Below are 18,621 nucleotides of genomic sequence, written 5' to 3' on the forward strand. Positions count from 1 at the left end.
CGCGGGTTCAATCCCGGCCAGGGGTATGGTTTGTTTGCAATCGTGTCATTACGATTTCTTGAGTCATCCTCCGACATGTTCACTCCCAGGTCTTTGACGTTAGCTTTTCGCTCTATTGTGTGGTTGGAATTTGTTTTATACTCTGATAAAGTTTTAATTTTCTAATTTTCTCATGTTTACCATATCGGATCCTCTAGATGGATCGTAAAAAGTGAACTGACTTCCGCATGAACCAGATACATGATCTGTGTCAAGTAAGGCAACAGCAGCTCTTCCCCGCTCCGTGGAATATTACCCCATTCCAAACCACTATCCCTCCCTTTCTCTCCAAAAAAAAAAAAAAGAAAAAAAATCTTAAATCCCACCCAAAGCTTCGCCTTGAAGCCAGGCAGGATACCTAAGCTGTATTAGTGACGTAGTCACACAGCACACTCTTTCACAAATTATTTATGTTGACGGTTCTTGTCATCAAGCCACTGGTGCAGCTGTTAGAGAGATAAGATAAGAATTTCTTCGGATTTTTAACCCCGGAGGGTTAGCCACCCAGGATAACCCAAGAAAGTCAGTGCGTCATCGAGGACTGTTTGTCTTATTCCATTGGGATCCTCAATCTTGTCCCCCAGGATGCGCTCCACATCAGTCGACTAACACCCAGGTACCTATTTGCTGCTAGGTGAACATGACAACAGGTGTGAGGAAACATGTCGGAATGTTTCCACCCCGACGGGAACCGAACCCGGGCCCTCCGTGCTGGAGTTGTCATACAGTGATGGCTCTCACCAAGAAACTGATAAATTAGACACAAGTGCAACTCTTGGGTATCTTTATTGAGGAAACGTTTCGCCACACAGTGGCTTCATCAGTCCATACAAAGGAGAATCTTGAAGGACAGGAGGAGAATGAGGTAATCAGTCCCTCAACCTTGAGTCGATGTGGTCAGTCCATCAAGCAAGATTGATGGACTGACCACATCGACTCAAGGTTGAGGGACTGATTACCTCATTCTCCTCCTGTCCTTCAAGATTCTCCTTTGTATGGACTGATGAAGCCACTGTGTGGCGAAACGTTTCCTCAGTAAAGATACCCAAGAGTTGCACTTGTGTCTAATTTATCAACATGTCGGTTCTCTGAACCATTCATCTACACACCAAGAAACTGGAGCACGCATCAATATTTGGGCATCTACCCTTCCAACAGAACTATTTTCCATATTCCTTGCACTCAAAATGCGTCCATGTATCTAAGACTGACACTAACTGCAACTGATTCCCTATCATCCATAAATGATGTTCAACTCCTTAAGTATAAACTCGAGCATGCTTGTGTCAGAAGCCCGACACAGGTATGGTAGGATTGTGGACAATAGAGTCGGAGTGCACCATCTGTGGATTCCATCTCACACTGGTCTTCAGATGCATGATAGAACTAATGGATTGGCTAAGTTAAATGCCTTCAGAGAAGGAGTAAATTACAGTCTTGGGCTGTCACCGATTTGAGAACTTCAAGTGAACTTTATCGACCCAATACTGAGGGAGAATGACACCAATCAGTTCTTCCATCATCATTCTATCATGCAGGAGGAGCCACATGTCTATGGTGCATCCAACAAAATAAGCAAATTCTTGAATGTCACAACCTCTCGGCTCCGGCTGTGTTACAAGTATCTCTGGGAAGTTAAATCACCACCTCGAGATGTAGACGAAACGAAGTGTCAACTTTGCCTGATGGACTATTGTCCATTATGTGCTGAAATGCGATCGAATTAATGAATTTAGAGGCAACTCACTCAGAAATGTCAAAGTATTTTATCCGTAGTGGCATATTACACACCAAGGGAAAATTTGGTAGGCCAGGTGAAGTACCCAGGGAAAGTTCCTGTTCTTGTTCAACAGGATCAGCTGCAATAGCGGAAGAATAAGCACCAATCTCTGGGGCATGGTTAGGATCAGGTATTGACTCCTCAGGCTGAGGGGAGTTGACAACCTGGGTATGCGAGGCGGGTGAGCCCTGAACAAGGGATGAATTAGGCGTATTTGAAGAGGTAGAGTAGGGCACATACTTTCTGTCTTGAGGAGGCTGGGCCATAATAAACTCAACATTATCTGAGATCTTAATGGGACTGATCCCATTAGCCCTTAACAAATCACTGAAAACATTAGAGCAGAGTTGAATATCACCACCTGCTATGTCCTTGGCCATCATGTACATTAGTTGAGCTCTCGTCATATCCCCGGCTGAGGACCCCTGAGACATGGGTAGTGAGGATGAACCTTGTGGCTATGTTTGTTGTAGGTGAGGGTTAGATTGAGGCACTCCAAGAGGGGCAGAAGTACAAACATTGGAACCGGTGGAAGAGGCCTGAGGAGTCCCACTAGATCCAGGCAGAACTGGGAAGGAATCCTGGGACATTGTTGGAGGTGCCTAGGGAGGGGTTTTCGAAGAATTGGTTAGTTCTTGGCTTCTAGAATTTTCTGTATTACCTTTTTCCTCTCAGGGCAGATAGGGGAAACAGCATGGTGTTTTCCATTGCAAAGGACACACTTGGGCTTAGTTTTGTTATGGCAATCTCGAAAAGAATGCTCACCAGAGCATATGCTGAAAATCAGTGATTGGCTACTGCATTTGTTGGTGGTATGGCCAAATGCGTAACATTTAAAACAATTGTGTAACACTGACAAACCGTTCAAGAGAGATTTGGTCAGGTGTACATCTGGTGCCAAAACATTTGAAACCATTTTGACATACTAGTCTGGCTGCTTCAGGTGTCTCAAATATTAACTTTAATGTTACCTGGTTGCTGGCAGGTTTAGAGAATTTATATGCTTGGGCAACCTTAAATTCAGAATTCTCCTGAATAAAGTCTGCAACAAGTTCCTCCACTGAGCTCTCTCATGAAACTCTTAATTCTTGCCACAAACACAGTTCGTTGGGCTTAATAGCTTTCAGGTGCAATTGGGACGATACCAAAAGTCTTCAATTTATCAAGAACGTCCTGCTTAAGCAGCTGGAGTAACTCTTCTTCAGAAGAGAGGAGAAGTACTGCCCCAGAGTGGGTTTGAAAAACATCCACTGGAGCAACAGTTTAATTTGAACAATACATTCGAGAATTTATTTCTTAGACTTTTGATTGTCATCGACACGTATTTGTACTCGTATCCGCGCCATGATGTCCAGGAAGGTACATCTGACACAGAAGCTACTTTAACAAAAAAGTCTTTCCTTGGTAGAAGCCCTAAACATCCTAAGTCAGCTGACTTATGAAGGTCAGCCCCTAAGATAGCCTACCCTCGAGTGGTGAGGGGTCACAGGGCCCAAGGCAAAGATCGGCCGGATTTTAAAAAACCACACGGGCTACCGGATGGTCAAAATGCCTTGTGTTAACCCGCCAAAGGCTAAGTTGCCGAAAAAGAAGAAGATAGGAAAGTCAGAAGGATAGCAATGTAAGCAGAGTGTTAGTGTATGGGCCAGTGTAAATGTTTGGGTGAGGGAAGGATGAGGGGATGGGGAAGAGAGGGGTGAACAAGCCTTACCCTCTTGAAGGGATGGGGCTCGAAGTGACTGTAAGCAAGTTTCCTCTCTGCTCTGGTCGAGAACTACTCAGGATAACCCAAGAAAAAACTCGAGGCACAGTGCTCAGAGCAGGAACGAAGACGTCTTCTTTTCACGGCGGTTGCACGACAACTCAAATTGACCTAATTTGCCCGAAATGCTCTGCATAACAAGGGACTTTCTGTATAGTAGTACGTAACTGATATCAGTTAGGCCTGTATACCTTGTACATGTACTTGTAGAAATAAAGATATTTTATTATTATTATTATTATTATTATTATTATTATTATTATTATTATTATTATTATATGACAAAATTGTAAAAAAAAAACAAAAATAACGGTAATTACATATTTTTTTAAATTGTATTCCTTACTGTACTGTGCACAGCTATATTAAGTAATTGTAAAATACGAAATGACTGAAGATCCTTTCTAGTGATATAACAATGCTCAGTGTGGTCTGACAAAGACCCATTGTGGCCTCTATAATACTATTTTTTGCGTTACCTCTCACAGGACGAGCATGGAGTGCACAATAAACTAGCCACTGTACCGCCCACAGGATGGGTATGGGATACATAATAAAGATATTAAACTAAAAAAACTTAGGCGGCACAACTAAAACAATGTGTGTACTACGCTGGGTGGCGCAAGTCACTGGGCAACACGACGTTATACAGTGCCAGCTGTGGTAGCCCTATAAACCCAAACAAACCAATAAAGACAAGACCATGTCGAAGAAACGTTGTAAAGACCTCATGAAGCTTGATTTTTACGAAATTCTGGAGATATCTATTAATGCGGAAGAGAAGGAGGTTAGTTTTTCGGTTTTTTGCGGGGGATAGGTTCGGGACAGAGCTTTGAAATGAGTTAAGGGAGAGTTAACAGCTCTTAGCTGTAAATAGTAGGCCTACTGGCTCATGTGATGAATGGTTTGAAAAACCTGGCTCATGTTAGACAAGTCTTGCACACCAAACCCTTTTAACCCAATGGTTGTAGCGCTTCCCCGTGAATTTAATAACAATTTTAACTCATTTGTTCAGCTTTTTTTTTTTTTTTTTTTTTTTTTAACTTGCCTAAAGTGCTTGTCTCCATCACTACCTGACACATTGTGACACTCCTCTACAACTCAAGTTTCCAGCCACTACTTTGCTGAATCCTTTCAAAATCAGAATTAAACTAATTTGAGTTAAATTTTTCCAGTTTTTTCCCACAGCACTGCATGATCCTTTTTGGTTTAGCACTTTATACAAATGTATACAAATGTAGTTTGCATGTAATAAAATATTGTTAGGTACAAATGAGAGCCAGTAGTATGTGGTGCATTTTGGGCAAATAATAATAACAATAATAATAATATATAATAATAATTCAGTTCTTGATTAAGTATCCTCAGCACCATATTTGTATCTCCAGTATTAATACCACTGGTGGATATTTCACTCCTAATACAGAGATTACTAAAAATACAGTATACTATTTATAAAGGAGAAAGAGATTCGGTGCGACAAAAAGATGGGTAGAAAGGTGAGATCACTTGCAGGAGATGAGTGGGCAGGGCCATGTTATGCATGATTGAGAAGCATTGTATGTTAATAAGAATATGATATTTTGATAAGAATATGGCTACAGAAAGGGAGGAGAGTGATTTTTTGTATAACATGTACTATGATCTTATCCTATCTTTAATGTTAATGTGAGTTTACCTTAACCCTAGTATATCATCTTTTATTATAAATACTTTTCACATAGTTAAATTACATGCTTATTTCAACTGTTTCAACTTTTAAATGTAAATAATACTTATCACAAGGACCCCAATGGAAATAAGTCACTTTGTCTGACTTTTTAGGGTTATTCTAGGTAATCTACACATATTCTACTATGTATGATAATCTGTGTAACTGTATTTATGTGTACCTGTACCTAAATAAACTTAATTACTTAACCTGCCTAGCATAGGCCAGTTGGCCTACTGCAGTGCTCCTTCAAATGCACGTCATTGTGACGTGTCTTCCACTTACAAACTTCAGCCATATCTCTTATTCTGCATCTTTCAAAAGAGAAAAGGTTTATGGCTCTCAATTTATAGTTGTATGAAAAATTCCTTATACAGTACAGTATATTAATTTTGTAGTCCTCTGTATGTTTTTCATGCTTACTCTGTGGCACCTGAGCATCAAGTTTATTTTGCTCCCTTCACTCATTCTGTGAACAGTGGCTCAAAAAAACAGGATTAAGGTCACAGTGGGTCTTTGTTAGACCATTGTAATGCTTTTGTTATACATACTGTTGTAGCCAGGTATACTCCAGGCAATATTGGCTGGTTGCACAGAATGTGCGTATTCTTGGATAGTTAAACAAGATTAAGAGTAGAAGGGATGAGTACAGTATTCAATTTATTACCCAACTTATATAAAAGTGATTTATGCTCTGAACTTTTCAGATAAAGAAGTCATATAGAAAGAAGGCTCTTAAATGCCATCCGGATAAGAATCCAGATAACCCTGATGCTTCTGCAGAATTTGACAAACTAAAGAAGATTCTCGAGATTTTGCTAGATCCAGGTAATGAAGTTTTGTTGCCTTACCCCTTCACCTGTTGTCTGTGGGGACCATGCAACCCTTGCTGTACTGTAGTCATTTCCTCATCTTCCCCAGTTTCTCCCTTATATCATATGATACAGCATGGCAGATTGGATTAACATATAAAATATAAATTGAAATTATTTGTATATGTATTGTTATTCAGCGATTTGGTAATTATGAAGTAACTAAAGCCTAACCATGAAAATGGAAGAAATCTCTATTACTACCATTATATTTATAATTATTTTTTTTTATTATCACACTGGCCGATTCCCACCAAGGCAGGGTGGCCCGAAAAAGAAAAACTTTCACCATCATTCACTCCATCACTGTCTTGCCAGAAGGGTGCTTTACACTACAGTTTTTAAACTGCAACATTAACACCCCTCCTTCAGAGTGCAGGCACTGTACTTCCCATCTCCAGGACTCAAGTCCGGCCTGCCGGTTTCCCTGAACCCCTTCATAAATGTTACTTTGCTCACACTCCAACAGCACGTCAAGTATTAAAAACCATTTGTCTCCATTCACTCCTGTCAAACACACTCACTCATGCCTGCTGGAAATCCAAGCCCCTCGCACACAAAACCTCCTTTACCCCCTCCCTCCAACCTTTCCTAGGCCGACCCCTACCCCGCCTTCCTTCCACTACAGACTGATACACTCTTGAAGTCATTCTGTTTCGCTCCATTCTCTCTACATGTCCGAACCACCTCAACAACCCTTCCTCAGCCCTCTGGACAAGTTTTGGTAATCCCGCACCTCCTCCTAACTTCCAAACTACGAATTCTCTGCATTATATTCACACCACACATTGCCCTCAGACATGACATCTCCACTGCCTCCAGCCTTCTCCTCGCTGCAACATTCATCACCCATGCTTCATACCCATATAAGAGCGTTGGTAAAACTATACTCTCATACATTCCCCTCTTTGCCTCCAAGGACAAAGTTCTTTGTCTCCACAGACTCCTAAGTGCACCACTCACCCTTTTCCCCTCATCAATTCTATGATTCACCTCATCTTTCATAGACCCATCCGCTGACACGTCCACTCCCAAATATCTGAATAATTCACCTCCTCCATACTCTCTCCCTCCAATCTGATATCCAATCTTTCATCACCTAATCTTTTTGTTATCCTCATAACCTTACTCTTTCCTGTATTGACTTTTAATTTTCTTTTGCATACCCTACCAAATTCATCCACCAATCTCTGCAACTTCTCTTCAGAATCTCCCAAGAGCACAGTGTCATCAGCAAAGAGCAACTGTGACAACTCCCACTTATGTGTGATTCTTTATCTTTTAACTCCACGCCTCTTGCCAAGACCCTCGCATTTACTTCTCTTACAACCCCATCTATAAATATATTAAACAACCACGGTGACATCACACATCCTTGTCTAAGGCCTACTTTTACTGGGAAATAATTTCCTCTTTCCTACATACTTTAACTTGAGCCTCACTATCCTCGTAAAAACTCTTCACTGCTTTCAGTAACCTACCTCCTACACCATACACCTGCAACATCTGCCACATTGCCCCCCTATCCACCCTGTCATATGCCTTTTCCAAATCCATAAATGCCACAAAGACCTCTTTAGCCTTATCTAAATACTGTTCACTTATATGTGTCACTGTAAACACCTGGTCCACACACCCCCTACCTTTCCTAAAGCCTCCTTTTGTAGTTCACAAAAAATGGAGGTAATGGTTTATTTTTCTAGTTTTTATGGCATTTATTATACGTATACATATACTATATCATGCCGAAAAAGCCAACAAGCAATTTTGGCCTATTTGGCAAGGGTGTTTCCTGCCGAATAAGCAGTGATTTTTTTTTTTGCCATAAATCTGTGAAAATCAATCTGTAACAGAGCTGTCAAACATTCCATTATAGAATGAACTAGTTGGCCATTAAGTACTTTTCTATCATTATGACAAAAGAAAATACACAGTAGGCAAATTCAGGCTAAAGGAAGAAATCTTACTTTCACAATCCAGTTATCCACTTGTTAATGTTAATACTCTACTGTTCTTTTATACTAAAATTTCATGTTTTATAATAGGAACACGTAAGGCTTATGACAAGGTACTGAAGAGTCGTAAGGCAGCAGCTGTCAGAGCTCGTGAAGCTGATGCCAAAACGCAGAAGTTCAGGTCAGATTTGGAAGAGCGGGAACGACGTTTTCAACAAACTAGGGAACATCTGCATATATCAGAAGAGGAAAAGTTAGTAACGTTGTCAAAATTCTTGTTTTTCACCAGTTTTCTTGAATGACAATAATATTTCGTAACTGACCACCTCTCAAATCAAAATCTGTTAGAAGTTAGTTGAGAGACTGGTACTGTGAGGGGTAAGTTTGAGTGAGCATGAAATATATTCATACCCCCACAAATTGGTGGGGTTCTTAATTTGTAGAATTCATTTATCCATTTTTACTGATAAGTAACTCGTGAATAGACCTGATTATTTGCAAATTTTTTTGCAGTGCCTATGTTTTTATGGCTTAGCACATAACCCATAAATTTAAAACTAACTGTAAGATTTGGTTCAAAATATGTTCAGTGACTTTCTCTTGCCTAAATTTCTTGTCTCTTATATCATTCTTTTTTTTTATAAATGTTAATATGGATTAGAGTGATCAATATACAGTATGTACATAAAGAGACATGAGTTCTGAAACACAAATGAGGACATTACCCATTCTCATAATTTCTTATAAGAATGGGTAATGTCTTCTCTCCTCTCCCCATTAAAATATAAATGCAAGGAGCATGAAAGCTTAATTGGGAACTAAAACTTCTGACTAATTTATAGATGTTGATATGTGAAATGAGGGGCTGGTTTAGAGAATTTTACTGTACAGTACTGTACTGACTTGATCATTTAAATTACTTCACCATCAAAAGTTTCTTTGTGTAAGATAATTCACTATGTACTTAGGAATATAGACTGCACAAACAAGTATTCCTGGTGTTGCTAAAGTAAGTTGTATGTCTTATAGTGCCTTGCTGTGGTAGTTTCTCTATGGGTTTCATCGAGAAAATTAAGTACAATACGGTATCTGTTAAATAAGAAAAAAATTGCAAACAACCAGAATACACTATATGATTGTATATACATTAGCCTGTTAACCTTATTTCTGTTTTGCAGACTTCGGCGTGAATTAAAAAGACTGGAAGATGAAGGTGAAAGGCTTATTGCAGAGGAATTGGCTCGAGTAAACAGGGAGGTTGAGGAGGAACTTTTACACAGTAAGATTGCAAAAAATTGTACCAGAGACATTAGTAATGACAAAAATTCTATTATTAAATAAGATGTATAACATTTTAAAACAGTTTTCCTATCCACTGGCATAAATTTTAATCGAAGTTAATGGGTAGGAGCCTGTCCTGTAGCCTTAGCTAAGGGTGCTATTGAGCATGCTGCCAGGTAGTCATATGAAAAAATTACTGTATTTAACAATGTGGGTTAATTGCAGACATTGACATTACTAAAGCATATTATGATTTTTATTAATTGACTTCAGAGTGTGTTCAAAGAAAACTGTTGGAAAATGTATTAACCCTTTCACTGTCACAACACCCAAAATTAAATGCCAACAGCGTTTCTCTTTTTAAAAAATAATAATTTGAAAAAGTAGAAAACCTTTTTTCTGAAATTAATGACAACAGAAATGCAAAATTTGATGGAAAATTTACAGATTTATGCAAGTGCAAAGCTGGAGCTCTAGGAGCACTTTACACAACTGTGGTTTTGCTCATTTTGAGACCTATTTAAGACCTATTCATACCTCAAAGTGACCCAGTTCCTGGCTATTTGACTAGTATGCCTTCTATATCAGTTGAGAACTATAAAATGCCAAGTCAATAATTTTGCCAGTTTTAAACAAAATTCAACAAATTCCAATTTGAAAACAATCCAAAATAAACTCTGTAGGCATTCTGGCCACTAAAACAACCTCTCCTTCATTCACTATCACATTCCCTGGTCTCTCCTGTATAACACTTGCCCTCCATTCTGAAATCAACATCACACGAGAAATTGAAGTTTTACCCTGTGTCTCGACTTGTACAATATGACCAAGAATGGCACTTTAGACCATCCAAATAATTAATACATCCCTTGTAAAAATCTATACAACAGATTGGAGGTACAGTATTCCCATTATTATGAGGACTCTTTCAGGCCACTAATGGTCTCAAACCGACCATTATCACCTCCATTTCACTAGTGTATCTTCTGATCTGTCATTTAATACTAGGAAAAGCCAACAAAACCATAAACACCTCAGAGTTACTGTTTGTAACCCAAACACAGGGTCAGAGGTTTGCTGTTCCCATCATTCACTGCATGAGGCAGGATTAATTTTTATACCATGTACACCCACTGCACACCCATTCTCTCATGTCTAGGCCAAAATTTAACAGCCACAGAATATTTGAGTTAACTATGATGAAGATGCAGATCTACGTCTGCGACACTGGTTTCAGTGACGTAGGTCTACATGAAAGATGGTGAGATGGTTTCATTTTATTAAATAACTTCTGCACACTGACTGCTTTGAATGTTGTTGATAATTTAAGATAGCCATTTTACAGGGGAGTGATGGCCTCTTATTTTTTCCCCTGGTGCTACAGTATTAGATATTAGGCAAATGGCTTTCTTAATACAGCCTCTCCTCACTTAGTGACGTACTCGTTTACCGACGACTAGGATTTATGAAGGGCTCTCTGACCAGTATACATACTTAAATAATGTATATTACAGCTGATTTCCTCTATTCTGTTTATTACAATATACATTACACTACTGTATAAACATTTAAAAATATACTAAAAATGTTATAAATGGTGCAAAGGTGACATTAAAACAATATCAAAGATGGTTGACACAAACCCACTACCATTATAGTATGCTCTTTGCTTAGCAGTGAATTCATTTACTGATGTGATCGTGGGAACAGAACTCCATCATTAATCCTTTGACTGTTTCAGGCCCCTTTCTGAAACTTTCATTCTATGTCGCTCAATTTTTAAAAAAAAAAAAATATTTTTTCTTATAAAATGATAGAGAATCTTTTCCCGATGGTAATGACACCAAAAGTTCGAAATTTGGTCGAAAACTCATGGAATTATGCTCCTGCGAAGTTAGCGGTCTCGGCGACATATGCGTATCGGCGATTTCGCCGACTTTGAGCCCTATTTTCAGCCAATTCCATTGTTCCAGTTGACCAAACTCATAGCTATTTCTTTAGAACTCCATTTTATCTATCAGCTGAGTACAAGAAACCTCCCATTTACTAATTTGGACTACCCAATATGGTGGTCAGAAATTGGCAATTTGGCCAATTTCACGCAAACTAAAAAAGATGCCAATTTCAAAATAGGGTCCAGAATAAACAAGGTAGACATTCGTGGCACTAAAATAACATATGCTCTGTTCATTAGTCACATCTCTAGGCCCCTCTTATGTTATTATTGCTTTCTATTTTGATTTTTTATTCATACAAAAAAATACAAAATTTACTGTTATGCAGACTACTGCATTATTGTAAAAATGGTATAAATAATATCAGTGCACTAGTGAAAGAATATTAGACTCCCCAGTTGACGTGTATTGAACGTGTGGTGTGATTTATTTACTCCTGAACATTGGTAAAATCGAACATTTCCGCTACTTTGAGCTCAGTTTCAAGGTCGTTTTCATTGTCTAAGTAATGAAAATCATCTCTATTTCTGTAATATGTTTTCCATTTTATCACCTAAGACCATGAAAACGCGAATACAACGATAAATACTATACGAAAATACACACCTCAAAGTCGGCGTTTTATTCCAAAAGAACGATCGGAGTTTTTTTTTCTCATTACGCAATGTGTGCTGCAGGATTTTTTTTATGTGGTGCACACTGACCACACAGACACATTCTCTCACATGTGGGCCTACCAGCTTTCTCCCGCTTGATTTGAAGCCGCTAGAATTATTGAGTATATATACGTCAGAAACATTGGCTCGTAAGACGTATTTATACGTCGAAAACAGTCAAAGGGTTAAGTGAGGAGAGGCTGTATATTGGAGAATGAGTTGTATAAGTTGTCTATTTCAATCTGATGTACAAGGGTTATGATGATAGAAAATTTTAAAAAAATATGATAATGAAAGGGAAATACTATACTGTATATAAATTTACAATTTTTTTTTTTTTTTTTCAACAAGTCGGCCGTCTCCCACCGAAGATTACTTTTATAAGATTCTCATAGGAAAATATCAACAAAATGAGATGGCAACTTATTCTTGTAACCCTTGGGAACTAATAACTGGTTTAGGTAAGATATTATCAAACAAAACAAATTGGGGAGGAGGAGTATGGAAGAAGTGAATGTTTTCAGATACTTGGGAGTTGACGTGTCGGCGGATGGATTTATGAAGGATGAGGTTAATCATAGAATTGATGAGGGAAAAAAAGGTGAGTGGTGCATTGAGGTATATGTGGAGTCAAAAAACGTTATCTATGGAGGCAAAGAAGGGAATGTATGAAAGTATAGTAGTACCAACACTCTTATATGGATGTGAAGCTTGGGTGGTAAATGCAGCAGCGAGGAGACGGTTGGAGGCAGTGGATATGTCCTGTCTAAGGGCAATGTGTTGTGTAAATATTATGCAGAAAATTCGGAGTGTGGAAATTAGGAGAAGGTGTGGAGTTAATAAAAGCATTAGTCAGAGGGCAGAAGAGGGGTTGTTGAGGTGGTATGGTCATTTAGAGAGAATGGATCAAAGTAGAATGACATGGAAAGCATATAAATCTATAGGGGAAGGAAGGAGGGGTAGGGGTCGTCCTCGAAAGGGTTGGAAAGAGGGGGTAAAGGAGGTTTTGTGGGCTAGGGGCTTGGACTTCCAGCAAGCGTGCATGAGCGTATTAGATAGGAGTGAATGGAGGCGAATGATACTTGGGACCTGACGATCTGTTGGAGTGTGAGCAGGGTAATATTTAGTGAAGGGATTCAGGGAAACCGGTTATTTTTATATAGTCGGACTTGAGTCCTGGAAATGGGAAGTACAATGCCTGCACTTTAAAGGAGGGGTTTGGGATATTGGCAGTGTGGAGGGATATGTTGTGTATCTTTATATGTGTATGCTTCTGAACTGTTGTATTCTGAGCACCTCTGCAAAAGCAGTGATAATGTGTGAGTGTGGTGAAAGTGTTGAATGATGATGAAAGTATTTTCTTTTTGGGGATTTTCTTTCTTTTTTGGGTCACCCTGCCTCGGTGGGAGACGGCCGACTTGTTTAAAAAAAAAAAATTATCAAACACCAAAGTTTTACCATTTTCAGTTAACTTCTTTTGATTCATTAATATTTTATCGTCTTCAGGTAAATCAAAAGTGTCCAAGAGCAGTGATCCAGTAAATACAGACACTCAAGGCCATAAGGTTAAAGTGAAGTGGGTGCCAACGGAGGACTGGCCAGGGTATACAGAGCAAGAAATCCACCAGTTATTTTATAAGGTATTTATATGTTTAGTCATGATTAATGTACATATTTTTATTTTATTTGGTGTGGGCATATGTCATAAGATAAAATTTTAATCTAGAACTATTTATTCCTACATTTTATCATAATTCCCAGTGAAATAAAAATTATATGCTCTTCTGTCACATCCTTCCCAACATCAAGGTTGGTGATCAAACAGTTATTTTACATTAGTTTTGCCAATTTTATATCATAATGATCATTACATGTTATGAGTGACACAATACTATAATTTTTTCATAGGCTTCCTTCAGTGGCAGAATGATAAATGTTACTGTTGAAACCTTAAGTTTACTCTAAAACTGCCCTCAAGTGTTGCACTTTGAGAAAAGGTGCTGTGTGACCCTTATGGGTTTAGCACTTAGTTATGATTATAATAACAATTTGAAAAAATGTTTAATTATTTCCATAGAGGGAAGACAAGTTCAGTCACATCATTATCTGTATTTAATTAATGTATACATACTTGTATCTGGGCACCTCTGCAAAAACAGTGATTATGTATGAGTGAGGTTGAATGATGAAAGTATTTTCGTTTTGAGGATTTTCTTTCTTTTTGGGTCACCCTGCCTAGGTGGGAGACGGCTGACTTGTTGAAAAAAAAAATGTTAAAGAAATAGAACTGAGCTACAATACATTATATAATCATAAGAAATTTATTAATATTAAATCCATAGTTCTTAACCTATCTACTAAATAAATGTGAGCTCTCTGTACATGCATACAGTTTACATGCCATATACAAAATATGGATGCATTAGATAGGAACTAAGAATAATAATTCATTTCAAATAATTTGTTTGAATTCTAGGTAGTAGGTTAGGTTGGTAGATAGCAACCGCCCAGGGAGGTACTACCGTCCTGCCAAATGAGTGTAAAACGAAAGCCTGTAATTGTTTTACATGATGGTAGGATTGCTGGTGTTCATTTTTCTGTCTCATAAACATGCAAGGTTTCAGGTACGTCTTGCTACTTCTACTTACACTTAGGTCACACTACACATACATGTACAAGCATATATATACACACCCCTCTGGGTTTTCTACTATTTTCTTTCTAGTTCTTGTTCTTGTTTATTTCCTCTTATCTCCATGGAAAAGTGGAACAGAATTCTTCCTCCATAAGCCATGCGTGTTGCAAGAGGCAACTAAAATGCCGGGAGCAAGGGGCTAGTAACCCCTTCTCCTGTATGAATTACTAAATTTGAAAAGAGAAACTTTTGGTTTTCTTTTTGGGCCACCCTGCCTCGGTGGGATACCGCCGGTTTGTTGAAAGAAGAAGAATTTGTTTGAATATTTGCAATTGTCATAACTGCAGATCACTGTTCGTATGTAATTAATTGGTTCCACAGTATGTACTAGTATTGTAAGCACTTCATTAATTTTAAGATTAAAAATTCATTAAAAAAAAAATAAGCAAAAAAGAAAACAGTGGGTGCTCAGTTATTTAGAGTAATAGGAGCAGTGGGAATGTCCTTCATTACAACACTAAAAAATCTGGATAATTGATTGGCTTTTTTAGACCCATCTAAATGTGATATGATTAGAGCATACAGTAGAACACTTATTTGTGTATGTATAGTTCAATCTTTTGCAAGAGAAATACATGTTTTATGAGAGGGAGAATATCCAGTATGTGAGGGAGGTAGTTACTCACAACATTTAGTGAGACTTCTGCACCAGCCTTTGTCGGGTGTGGACGTCTCTCTCTCTCGCCTGAGTATCAGTGACAAATTTCCCCCATTCTCACTGGGATGCTTGTCCTCATCTATTTTGCCTGCCAGGCAGTCTACAGGAGGGGCACCTGTTCATCGGCTTACTTTTAGCCAGCTCCATTTTTTCCGCTCTGCGGATAATTCTTTATCGGTCTTTGCTGGGAAGCCAGTTACTGAACTCAGGTGGGAGTGTGGGTGTCCCTCTCTGCTGGGGCTTGGCAAGGTAGTCCACCGGATCTAATTGGAAACATGAGTTTCTGTCTCTGTTTACAAAAGAACTTTTGTTCCTTTTCTCTCATCGCCCAGCCTTGGGCAACAATTTTTCCTCGTACCATCGAGAAGTCTGACTTGATAAGGCTTATGCTGTCAGTGGCCCTGATAAACTCAACAAAGAAAGAAAGAACATTTAGTGAGCTGGAGTGTGTTACTATCTCTGCAAAATATAAGTGCAGTAGCTCCCTATCATAGAGAAGCTGGAAATGAGGTAACAATACAGTTTTAATTTCTGCTTGACATGTAATAGGTGTTTTACTTTTTTATTTTTTTTTATTTTACAGTGGGGAGACATCAATGCTCTGGTGATGAAGCAGAAAACAAAAAAGGGAACAGCATTAATAGATTACAAGACTAAAACAGCAGCAGTAAGTAAAAATAAATTTGTAAATTTATGGGATTCTGGATTTGGGCTCAATCCATTGTGTAATAATGCAGTTCACATATATTGTCAAAAAACTGATTTAGTATAACTGCATTTACGTTTCATATTATTCGGCAAATTTTTGATGTAGCAGATCATTTATATCTTGATTATAGTTCATGTGGCAAGATGTTTACAAGTTAAGTGTTTCAGTAAAAATATTCTTGGAACTAAATGGAGAAGAAAAACACTTTGCAGAACAAGGTTTAATAGGGATAACATTTTTACTTTCTAAGATCTTTATGGTTTGTTAATGACATTTATAGATAAAAACATTGTACCAATAAGCTTGATCTGCAGTGTGTCTTTTCTTTACATAACATATTTCTACAGAGATGGAGGTAACTTTAATTTCTACAGAGTAATGCATGAAGCTAATTTCTGCAATAACATGTTATTTGACCAATATTTTTTTAAAATGAGTTCTTTTATAAGCAAAACTTTTGTTCTAGGATATGGCAGTGCAATATGAAAAAGGTCAAGTTGGCAAACCTGTAGAAGTTTCACTCATTCAGGAGGCACCAGAAAAACGCAGCCATCCTAAACACAAGTCTGATAAGCAAACAGAATCTAAGCCTAAATCAAATTTAGATTATGAATCTATAGCAGCCATGAATCAGAGGCGGCAAGAGGAACGTAGAAGACTAATTGAAGAAATCATGAAAGAAGAAGGAATGATGAAATGAACTGAAGACTCACCAGTAAAATTTTGCTTTGAAACATAAAATGATGTAGTAATAAATAAATATTTGAGAAATATTTATCAAATTATTTTATAATACATGTATACTAATTTTATTCTAATTAATTTTTCATTTTCCTTGTTTGTCATATGTCAAAGAAACTCAACATCCATAAGGAAGGTGCATAGGGTTAGCACCTCTCCATAATTATGATACTATAAGTAAGAAGAGGCAGAGAGAGAAAAAGTAATAATTACTATGAACCTTCAAGGAAGACACCTCAATGTTAGTGAAGAGTTCTTGTTCTAAAACCCTCAAATGAGGTTCCTTGATGCTGGTGAGGGGATTTTGATCTAGGGAATTGGATCTGCTCCAGTTCTCTGAATTGAGCCTGAATAACTTCCATCACCCCCCACCCCCCACCCACCCATATGTGCACTCCCCCATGATTATATAATCTTGTTCTAAAGAGTTTGAGTTTCCCTTTACTTCCTTAGATCAAACCTGATTACCTTCCATTCCCCAGGTGTGATGATCCTTCTGGGTTTGGCACTTCATAAGGAATGGCAAGAAGTTTTCTGTTTGTGAAAGACTTGTAGGCAAGAGTTATCCTTCCCTTCCATTTGGAACAAACCTCACATGATCTTAGCTCTTGCTTTTCACATAATAATTGGATAAAATCCAATGACCTCCTTCCCTAGGCTCAATAGGGCTCCTAAGATTTTGACTTTCTACATACATCTAATAATTATAATTACCCTTGGAAAGGATTTATTAAAAATGGACATTTGAACACAGTCCAGGCCCAATAGGTACTTTTAAGTAATTGCATGGAGCAAGTTGTAACACATTTAAAATATAATTTCTTAAAGGAAAGTTTCTTAATGTTAGTTGGCTTAGCGCTTCTTTTTGATTATAATAATAATAATCTTAATGTTAGTGAGGGTCTCTTGATCCAAGGGGTTGGATCTATTGAACCTGAATGCCTCCCATGTGCTATATGACCCCTACAGGTTTAGTGCTTCCTTGTGATTAAAATGGAAAATTCACCTATTCTCCCTTGGAGCTAGTATAATTGTCTTCCATTCCCCAGGTGCTATATGACCCCTGGCTGTATAGCCCTTGTGGCTTAGCGCTTCTTTGTGATTATAATAATAATATATGACCCCTGCAAGTCTAGCACTCCTCCGTGAATTCCAAGGACAGACCTACCCTCCCTTTCCTTGGGTCAAATCTGAATGCCTCCCATTCTAGCAGGCAATATACAACTCCTATGAATTTAGAACTTCCCCGAGAATGTAATGATATTCTCATCCAGGAAGAGCGTCCTGCTCAATCTCTTTGAGGAGAGGTGGGGGATTCCTTTGTGCAGAAGAACTCATGATTCAGGTAACGAACTACCCTCCTTTCCTTGGATTAAGCCTGATTGCCTTTCATTCCCCAGGCTCTATGTGATATCAGTGGGTTTAGTGCTAATGAACATAATGGTAATTATATATTCAATTTTATTTACTTGTATGTGAAATATAGTCTATTAACCTGCTACAACCTACCCACTCATGGTCTACCCAACCTTCACCCCTCAAGGAAGGTGCCTTAGTTCCAGCAAGGAACTAATGATTAAAGGCAATGGATGTATAACTCTTGGTCAATGTAATAGTGAAGAGCTTTTAATCCATGGAATTGGAGCTACCTTTTTCCTTGGAAAAAACTGTTGATTACCTCTCATTCTCCAAGTGCTGTATAACCCTTTGCTGTATAATCCTCCGGGTTTAGTGCATCCCCCTTGATTATAATAATAATAATGTATAACCCTTTTGGGTTTAATGCTTAACTTTATTATTGTATACT

At 38.2% G+C, this 18,621-nt stretch overlaps 1 protein-coding gene across 1 annotated transcript; it reads left to right on the plus strand.

Moving 5' to 3' along the window:
- Positions 1 to 4,187: 4,187 nt before the first annotated feature.
- Positions 4,188 to 16,891, plus strand: LOC128690272 (dnaJ homolog subfamily C member 17). The gene is made up of 7 exons (XM_053778876.2): positions 4,188 to 4,368; positions 6,000 to 6,120; positions 8,210 to 8,372; positions 9,298 to 9,398; positions 13,518 to 13,651; positions 15,948 to 16,031; positions 16,540 to 16,891. Exons 1-7 carry the CDS (start codon positions 4,285 to 4,287, stop codon positions 16,771 to 16,773), a joined length of 921 nt encoding a protein of 306 aa, XP_053634851.1. The 5' UTR covers positions 4,188 to 4,284; the 3' UTR covers positions 16,774 to 16,891.
- The last annotated feature ends 1,730 nt before the right edge of the window (positions 16,892 to 18,621 follow it).

This window comes from Cherax quadricarinatus, chromosome 32 (genome assembly GCF_038502225.1).
Source record: "Cherax quadricarinatus isolate ZL_2023a chromosome 32, ASM3850222v1, whole genome shotgun sequence".
NCBI classification, from domain to species: domain Eukaryota; kingdom Metazoa; phylum Arthropoda; class Malacostraca; order Decapoda; family Parastacidae; genus Cherax; species Cherax quadricarinatus.